Below are 9,837 nucleotides of genomic sequence, written 5' to 3'. Positions count from 1 at the left end.
AGATAAACACCTATATCAGAGAGATGCTAAAAACATGCTACTCGACAGTAAGTATGGACTATGTCTAGAGAGAGGCACTCCATCAGATCAGGGTTTATTCTGAGTCTGACCTTTAGGCTCAGCAGGTTTCCAACTGGAATGGGGAAGTCTCTCTCCCAAGTAATGGTACGAAGGTTTCTTAGCAAAGGGAGAGAAACACAAGATGGCACAAGTTTGATAGAGACCCATAAACACTGGTATTTGATCCCACACAGGAATTTATGTTTGTGCCAACAGAGCAGGACCTAAATGCTATAGCAACATGAATGTTACATACAAATATTTATAAATAATAAAAGGAAAATGACTGAATAAGACTACAAAGGATGGGATGAAGCTTTACACAGGGTACTTAGGTCTGGGGAAGGAAGTACAGGCGACTCTCGCCATTCGCAGGGGATACGTTCCCGTGATCCCCGCGAATGGCAAAAGCATATGGAGTGTTTCATTTCTACATTAGCCATAAAAATACAGCTCATATCAGTAGCGACTGAATCTTGTTACCAAATAACACTTTTATCAGCCAGGTTACTAAAAAGCAGTAACAATAATTGGTACTAGCAGGCTTTCGATGCATGTCTGCTTGCTTATCCACAGTGGTGGTCTTATGTCCTACAGGTTAGCAGTGAGGTGTGGAAAAAGTTTATACTCTATGAGCAACTTCGCCACATAGAAGATTTTCTTCTCTAGTGCTGGCAACCCATCGAATCTAAAGCATGCTAAATACTTGTTTTTTAATGAATGCAGAACATAGTAGGCTGAATAACTGCTTTCTTACAGCAGCAAGATAATGGAAAGTGATGCAGAAACCTGTCCAGGGAGACCCTTTCTAATCATAAATGACCTGCCAGTCCAGTTGGTGATCTTTAAAAAAAAGTTCCAGCAGGAGCCACCTGCTTGGAACTTTTGCCCAAGCAAGTCAAGTGAAAAAAATCAAGCATGCAGCAGCTCTTACCTCCTGGACTTCATTCTCTCCGATTTTTATTGATTGACTTTGTTCCTGAGCCATGAAAGCCAAAAGCTTCCTTATCATCTGGACATCTTTCATAACAGCCTGCAAATTTACCGTCTGACCATTTGTGAACATCTGGTCTCCCAGGCGGTTCACAGGACGATATCTATAGCAGATGACATTTGTTATACGCTCAGAACCCATGGGAAACAATCCTGCCATCCTCTCCCCCATCCCCACCACTGGTCTTCACTGTACTAGAAATAACCAGTGTGAACTAACAGCATTCACGTGAACTTTACCGACAACACTGACAAGCTTATTAAAAGATCACTCCTTTTGCAAGAAGTTCTACTGGTACAAACCAGCACATACTATATATAGTTACTGAAACAGTTAGGAATATTTTTCAAGAAGATTTAGGTTTATTTTAAATATTTTTTAAATCCTTCAGTGGCTTTCCTAAGGAGCCTGGGGAAAGTACACCTTAATTTATTATTTAGTCCAATTTTTTCCAAACCATGTTGTTATAGTATTTTAACAGACCAATATCTATATACTTTGAATCTCCACATCTGCAAACAAAATGTAGCAATAACTCCAATATGTGCAAAATCTGACAGAAAAATACTATTACCTTGAAGGTGGAACCATAACGAGATCAAGGAAGAACATATCAGGACTGAATCCTGAATGCTCACCAACTTCCAGACCCAAAAAGAGGTGACTCAGAAAGAAACCTAAAAAGTGCAATCAAAAAAGCAATATGAGTTGCACTGGGATTATAATATTTCAGGCACAAAAACCCACAACTACTTTTGGAGATTAAATAAAGGTATGTCATTGGGTTAACTATATCAAGCACGTTGACAGCTTCCATCGTACAGATTATTGAAATGATTTATTTTCTAGTCAGTCCATTTGTTAGTCATTATTCCTGGGACTTTGTAAAACTGCATTTTCTAGGGCTCCTACTAGTTGCTACCAGAGCCAACAGTAAACTTTTCTAGCTGGTATTATTTCATTTTAATGACATCCTATGTGGTTTTTCAAGGCATCTCTCTGAAGAGATGCCTGAACAGAACAGATGTCAGTCTGCTTCCTGGGATATTCTCTTCTCCCCTTCATCCCATCTCATATATACAGTCCCTGCTAGACTCACATTACACCCTCCACCCGCAACGAAACCAGCTCTCCTCCCTCAAAAACCTCCAACCTACTTAAGAAAACATTATAAAGAAACACTAGAATTTAGGCCAAATCCATATCTCTAATTTATTTCCCCTTGAGGAGAGGCTACTTTATACTATCACTCTTAGTTACATGATTCCCTTTAATAAAATATTTATAACATGGTAATGTTCCAAAGCCTAAATCAGGACCCGAGTCAGATTTCACTGGACAGTTTCAAACAAAGACGAGACTCCTGGGTACCAGCGAGCCCTTCAGGACAAGGCACAAATGCCCAAAGACAGTGAACTGTGATGCAACAATTTTGAGGGGGACTTTTCTGTTACAACCGTCCTTTTTTCCCCTTCCTTACCTCAGTTCCACCCCACAACTGACCTTTACCTTGTTCTTCCCTACCCCCTCCCAACTACCTCCTTTCCCTTCCAGAGCCCTTTCACCTCCCTATTTAACTGCCTACCCCCAAGATAAGCTATTTGGGCTGGAGGGCCACTCAAGGAGTTTCACTGAGCTGTTGCAGGCTAGGGGGACAACTGATCCTAGCCAGCCCAGGGCATCCACCCCATATTCACCAGGGGCACTGGATAAAGCGGAGTCTCCATGGAGACCAGCCCTGGACTCCCACAGGCAGGGCACGCTTGGCTGGGCAGATGGGATAAGGCTGCAGGCAGGTGGGGAGCAGTGCCCAGGAATGGGATGGACTGGCAGGGACTGGGGCTACAGGGTGGTGAGTGTGGAGTCAGGGCCCAGCGTAGAAGCACGATGCACCCCCTGCATACGCTGCAAAGGATGCCAGTTCTGCCAGCAGCAGCCAGCCCCTGCCTATGGAACCAACACCCATTGTGGGGACGTGTGGGGAGTGGATTGTGCCTCTGCCCCAGAACCCGGCTCTGGGATCCCAGTCCCCACCTGCCCATACTGTTCCTGGATGCCGCTCCCTGCCCCATCTACCCAGCCAAGTGTGCCCTACCCGCTGCGGTTCTTAGCCGGTCTCTATGGAGACCCCACCTACGACTGCCGCCCAGTGCCCCAAGCAGCAGATGCAGGGCGGACTGGCAGCAGCAGCTAGCTAGAGAGACCAGCCACTGCACCACCTCTGCTCCGCCATGTGCCTAAGGATGACAGGACAGGACCAGTCTGATGTGCCACTGTGGGCTGGCCCCCTGTGCTGGGCCAGGTGGAGTCAAGGAACCCTCCATGGCCTGGATAAAAATCTCTCAGCAGGCCACATTCAGCCCATGGGCCATATTTTGCATGCCCTGGCTAATCCCCTCCTTGCTTATTTCCCAATATGCCTTGTCTAATTAGACTGAGTCTGTTAGGGCAGGGACAGCCTATTACTGCAGGTTTCTACAAATGTCTAAAACGGGGGCGGCCAATTATTTTGGACCCAAGGGACACGTAGGGAGCTCTGATGAGCTGACATATGCTCGGTCAGTATCCCTCGCTCTCTGCACAACAACTCACCAAAACTCCCTACGGGGCTTTGGACAGGTGGAGAGCAGTGTTCAGGAGCAGAAGCCAGGCGGGTGCAGTGGGTCGAAGGCAACCAGAAGCCGAAGTCCCATGCACTGAAGCAAAAGCCACCTAGCTGAAGCTTCCCCCCAGACCCAAAGCAGTGAAGCAGGGGCAGGGGTAGGGGCAGGAGCAGGAGGAGCCACCACTGGAGGCGAGGGGAGCAGAACAGCCCTGCCGGCCCAGGCCCCAACCAGCACACACAGCTTCTGGTGCGGCTGCTCCCGGTGTAGCTGCAGCTGACCAGGTGCTGCTTTGCTCCCCTTGCTTCCAGCAGTGGCTCTTCCTCCTGCACCACTCTGGGCCGGACAGCAGAGGCAACAGCTCTGCTGGTTGGGGCCTGGGCCAGCAGGCACGGTCTGGAACATGGCACATGCTGCACCAGCAGGAGCGGGTGGGGCTTAGCCCCACGCGGAGCGCTGTGGGCAAAGCCGCGAGCAAGATCCAGTCAGCGGGCAGGCCAGATCCAGCCTGTGGGCTGTATTTTGCCCACCCCTGGTCTAGAAGAACAGAGCTTCATTCTAGGATAGGTAGTACAATAGAAAATCGGTTCTATTACAAGAATATACAAGCAGCTAAACACGGGGAACATTTTCAGTTCTCTTTACTATACTTTTTTTTTTTATTTATTTATTATGGCTATAAAAGTGAAGAAGTAGGAAGAGGAAGGGTTGGGGAGGGAGGGGAGACAGAGTGTGTGTCACATCTTTTCACCCATCAGCCAGAATCAACTGCATGACCTCATACCTTTTTTCCAGATGATCCCTACTTTACTCAAAAACACAGGATGGACAGGATTCAAGAATTTAGACAACTGCCTATCTCTCCCCACCCCCATTTTTCAGTGCATTGCCTTTAACTTATTATAACACACCAGCCAAATCCCAGTATTATTTTTTTAAGGAAGAAGTGTTAACTGTGATACTGTACAGAACTAAAGCCTTCTTACCCATTAGAAATTCAGAACCTTTAGCAATTTAACAAAGACATCTACCACATGAAGGCTGACTATTCTTAGCTGACTGCAAATCTCCAAAGGGGAAAATGGAAGTGCCAGACCAAAAGCAAGTCAAACTTTTGCCCCATTCCTCCACTCCCCAAATTTTTGTCCCATTCCTCCCCCTGCATCTCGGCCCTCCCACCACCCCTATCCCAGAAAAGCATCAAGAAAAGTTACTAACAGGTAGTTTGGTGGTTTGTAATGTGTTGAAACTATGGAAATCCAGAACAACCTTTCTGCTAACACTGAGCAAGTGCTGTAGGGACCACCATCTGGTATCAGCCAATAGGTCAGTCCAGCCCTCCACCATCACAGAACTTAGCCCCTCTGTTGCAAAATCTATCTGTACCTGGATGCAAGGCACATTCTGGGAAAAAGTGTAAATTTGGTAAGGAGTTCACAGCAGAGAAAGTTACGTGATGAGAACATGCAGACCTAAAGTTGGATGGGGATGTAAAGAAAAAGGGAGTGATAAATGGCATATTGAGATATCTTTTTGCTAACCACTGAGATAGTCAAAATAAATTTGGTCTAGCAGTTACCTTCATTCTTCCACAGAGCTGTGACATGTTCTTTGGCACTGATAGGTGTCATGTAGCCTCTTTTCCCCATATGAGACTCATCTATGGCTGAGAAATTGGGAGGGAGAGGGAAAACAAAGATTATTATAAAATAAACCTTTTGCTCACTGTAATTGTGAAAGTCAAGTTCTGCCCATTTCTATCAAAGAAAGGAACCAAAAAGTGGAAATCCTCAAAAATTACAACTGATTTAGCACAACCTGCTGCATCTACAGCAGGGATAGGCAATTATTCAGGCCCACGGAGCACATAGGCAGTTCTGGGGAGCTGCTACGGGCAGATCAGCAACCCCCCACCCATTCTTCCCAACAACAGCCTGGAGCCCATGTGCACTGCAACTCTTCCCCGTCGCTGCCACTAGCAGCAGCTGAGCATACAGCCCTGGCCCCAGCGCACCCTGCAACTGTTCCAGACTCTCCCGAGCCAGAGTGGACCAGCCGGGACCGACACACGCAGACATGATCCTGGACTGCCCCATGCCTACCCTGGACTACCTGCATATGAATGGCAGCAGCAAATGGGTAGAAACTGCTGCTAGGCAGAGGAAAAAGTGGCTGCCTCCCCCTTGCCGCAGCCACCTGGAGTCCACATCTGGGCTCCCCTGCAGTTCCTCCCCACCACCATCACTACCACCACCAGTGCCACCTCCGGGCTGTCCAGTGGGCAGCACCCAGTGCAGGAAGGAGCAGAACTGTGCCCCCCTGATGCTGTTGGGTGGGCAGGGGATGCCTCACCTTGGCAGCCATGACACTGCACTCCCTCCCATGCTGGGTCCTGCCCACTGGGCTGAGGCAGCAGCTCCTGCCTGGAGCTGGTCCTGCTAAACTGCAGCCCTAAGCCCCATGCCCTGCTGCAGACACAGAAATCTTGGGGGGAGGGGCAGATGGCCCCCCCTGCTACCCTTCCCTCTTTAAAGGAGAAAAATTAGCATTTTTCCACAGCAAACAGAAAACCCGGATCCCTGGCCATGACACTCACTAAGCAACAGAACTGAAAAAAAGCCAAGTTTGACATGCACACATTATGAAGTACAGATAGGTGCATGGTACATTCTAACAGTTAAAAGGGTGAAGAGATCTAGTGGACTACCACAGGCAAACAAACATATTAGGTTTCCAATGAGGTTCACAGATCCAATACAATGGAGTAATAATCAACTTGCAGCTTTGGTAAAGATGACAGACCTTTCAGTCCCTGGCTGTAAAGGTGAGATGCCCTTTCAGTTGAGTTAACTACCATAGACGGAATTCCACTGCACTTGCTTAATTACTGACTTAGCCACACTTTTGCAGAAACACCATTTTCTGTACTACAACAAAACAGATTAATATTTTTTCACAGACAAATTAACCTGAATCTCTGGGTGTCAATTTTCATCTCTCTTCTGGGAAATCTTTTGGTCTCCAAAGTTAGCCAGATGTATTAAAGGAAACTTTTTGGCTAAAACTCAGATTAAAAAGGTAATATTTTTCATGTCCCAGTCTCCCTCCCAGCAAACAACAGATCTCATTTACATGTGAAGCTGCACAAGTGCAAATTACCTATTGCAGTGGATCTTAAGCCACAGTGAGCTTTAAACACAGTGAAGAATACAAGTGTAAGATTATCTGCACAAAATAAAATGCTTTACTTGCTGGTTGTTCCACAATGGCCTCCTTGCCTGACTTCTGACGTACCACAGTAGGATAGGTAACTGTCAATTTGCTGTTATGCTCTTTTCGAACCAGTGATCTTTTAGCTCTTAAAATCAAAAGAAAGAAAAAGGTGAAAACCAGTGTTAAGTCTGCAGCGTACATATAACTAACTATTCACCTCACAAGACACAATTTCATAAAACTAATTGCTTTGTCTGCAATTGCACTTACTTGCAGTTTGGGCACCTCTTTGAAGTCATGTGCAATTTCCAAAACTGTGCAATCAGCTTACTCCTACACTCACATACATTTTTTACCTGAGTGGGAATAAAAGACAACAAAAGCATTATAATTATAATACATGACAATAAAAGCAACAATGTTACAAACATACATGTAAAATCCAGTTTTTACAACACTGCATAATAGCAGCTATTAGCTCAACACACATACTTTCATGAGATTTAATTTATGCTTCAGTCACCTACTCAGATACTCTTATGTTCTCCAGAGACCTAATGACTCTGGAGAGTTTTTAATCAACTTCCAAGCTGAAGGAATTGTTGAGTGATGGCAGTCATTCCCCAAGATCTGAGTAGGCACAAGTGTACCATTTCCTTGGGGCTCCAACACTTGGTGGCTTAAGGAATGGAAACAGGAAATCAAGCCCAGGACATTAGGTAGCATCTCCAGTTAACTTTGGAAGTCTTCTCTCCCATTTTAGCAATCTAACATGTCATTTACTAGACTATTATTATTTTAGCATGTTTTATGCGTGGAGTGACATTTGGATGGGAAAAATAATTTTCCCATAAAAATGCACAATCCATTTTAAAATTGTTTTATGGATCGATTTCTAAGCTATTTGTCAAATGGAAGACGCATCAACTATTGTTCGCAAATTGCATCAACTGCTTTTGATCTCTGTCCTTCATGATTTTAGAATTGGACAGTTACTTCCTCTCATGTCTAGTTTTTATTCTTAGTTGGGAGCTGAAGAAAGTAGAAAAGGCTTGATTTCTAATCAGTTTCTTATATTAGAATGAATCAATCAAAAAACTGAACTAGCAGAACACTCTGAAATGAAAAGAAGGATTCTCTCAGTGGGAGAGGCGACTATCAAAAGCTATCAGTTGCTTCAAATGCTGAATCTTGGCACGTATCACTGACTCCCCCTTTAAAGATCCGATGTTCTTTCAAACTTGGAAAGCAAATGAGCTGTTTAAATATCTTTCAATTTAAATAAAGTAAGTTTTTAATACAGGTTGTTAAAATCTCAGACTGAATATACTGTTTAAAACAAGCCTATAACATTTTTTTATTCTGATTTTTTTTAAATAAACAGTGTGCGCACACATACACACACACACTAAATTTTATGAAGTCAGCTTCACTATTATTCTCTCAGTGATTTGATATTATCGTGAGTATCAAAGTATTTCCCTAAAAAACAAACCAACCTCACCTTTTCCGAAATGCTAACAGTTAGCCTCGCAAAGAGTAGTTTTCCAAGCTCCACTATGAACATTGACTGCAAGAGGTCATCTTTTATATTGGTGCAGAACAGGACCTCCAGCAGCCCTTGCAGCTCCAGCTCCAAGCAACCATTTACTCAAGGATTCTCCAGTCATCAGTTCTAAACCCCTCATACAAGGCACATAACTAAAATACCAATACCGCCCCACAGCATGCCATAGGTAAAAGGAGGGAAGAGAGCAATACTATAAGAGACAAGCAGTTGGTTAATGCAAAACTGCCCAAGTGGTAACTAACAGGACAGGTCAGTGTGGCTGCTAGAGCTGTTGTGCTGGTGCAATTGAGGAACCCAGGGGGTGAATGCTGCTACCACTCAGTCTGCCCCCATTGGGCATATCCACACATGCAGGCATGTGCGCTTGCAGCAGCTCAAATAGAAGCAGTGCAAATTTGAACCAGGGCTTTTTGCCTTGGCGCACGTGCGCAGACATGCACTTTAGTGTGGGGCAAATTCTGCTACTTGGGGCAAAATAACCCTGCTTGGTTCCTCCTGGATCTGCAGCCTAGGGCCAGCACCTGTGCTGTCCCCAGAAGTATAAAAAGCTGCCCTGTCCTAGCCCCCCATCAGTACAAAAAGCTGCCCTGTCCTAGCCCCATCAGTACAAAAAGCTGCCCTGTCAAGTAGCTCAAGGCTACTTGCTCTCAGGGCTTCTGGGGCCCAGCCAACTGCTACCTGGGGACACTACCCCTTGTGCCAGCTGGACTGCTGAAGCAGCCCTGAATGTTCCCTGCACCCCCTACCCACTGCAGCAGTCTGACAGTGGGGGCTGCTGCCTGGCTGTGACCTGTTGCGCACCTACTAGACCCAGATGTAGACTGCACAGCCAGTAAAGGCATCTGCCCCTCTGGGCCAGCTGCCAGTGAAATATGGCTGCGAAGTTGGCCTTTGTGCAGCACTACTGCCATGTGTGCTATTGCCCAGATGTTCCAGGTGTGGTGGCCTGCTTTGAACTGTCAAAGCATGTCCTCTTGGCCAGCCAGCTAGCCAGGAAATCTGCCACCTCCAGCTGGGTCCAAGGTGCCAGCTCTGAGCAGGCAGGGTCCTGCCATAGGCCTCCCTAGCAGGAATTCTGGTGTTACCTATTTGAAAACTGAAAAATCTCTGATAAAAACATCCCGAAGTTACTCTGTAAAATACCCCAAAATCCATGTTCCTCCAAAATAAAAGACCACTATATATACAGAGAAAGCGAGAGACAAAGACATAACGATCAGCTGAGTAATGTTTCATCGATATATCTACAGTGTTAAAACAATTTGGAAGCGTACCACTGTCTCTATTGTCATCATAAAGTGAAATACCTGTATATTTTGCTGCCCCCCACAGGGGCCCCAGCACCCCCACAGGGGCCAAGAGGCCCCCATAGGGGCTACCACCCCCCCCCGCAGGGC

At 45.8% G+C, this 9,837-nt stretch overlaps 1 protein-coding gene across 1 annotated transcript in view; it reads right to left on the bottom strand.

The window, feature by feature from the left end:
• The window catches only part of POLR1A (RNA polymerase I subunit A), a 65,228-nt gene that overhangs the window by 51,057 nt on the left and 4,334 nt on the right, over nucleotides 1-9,837 (bottom strand). Inside the window, exons 4-10 of the mRNA XM_019552564.1 lie at nucleotides 7,141-7,226; nucleotides 6,906-7,015; nucleotides 5,237-5,323; nucleotides 1,629-1,731; nucleotides 979-1,157; nucleotides 512-529; nucleotides 385-397 (exon numbers count right to left, since the gene is read on the bottom strand). Of these exons, the coding sequence (XP_019408109.1) occupies nucleotides 385-397; nucleotides 512-529; nucleotides 979-1,157; nucleotides 1,629-1,731; nucleotides 5,237-5,323; nucleotides 6,906-7,015; nucleotides 7,141-7,226 (596 nt within the window). The remainder of the gene's footprint in view (nucleotides 1-384; nucleotides 398-511; nucleotides 530-978; nucleotides 1,158-1,628; nucleotides 1,732-5,236; nucleotides 5,324-6,905; nucleotides 7,016-7,140; nucleotides 7,227-9,837) is intronic.

The sequence above is a fragment of the Crocodylus porosus genome, unplaced genomic scaffold (assembly GCF_001723895.1).
Source record: "Crocodylus porosus isolate Cpor-Errol unplaced genomic scaffold, CroPor_comp1, whole genome shotgun sequence".
Classification (NCBI taxonomy): Eukaryota; Metazoa; Chordata; order Crocodylia; family Crocodylidae; genus Crocodylus; species Crocodylus porosus.
The sequence above is the reverse complement of the archived record's forward strand: the minus strand, read 5'-3'. Positions and strand labels throughout refer to the sequence as shown.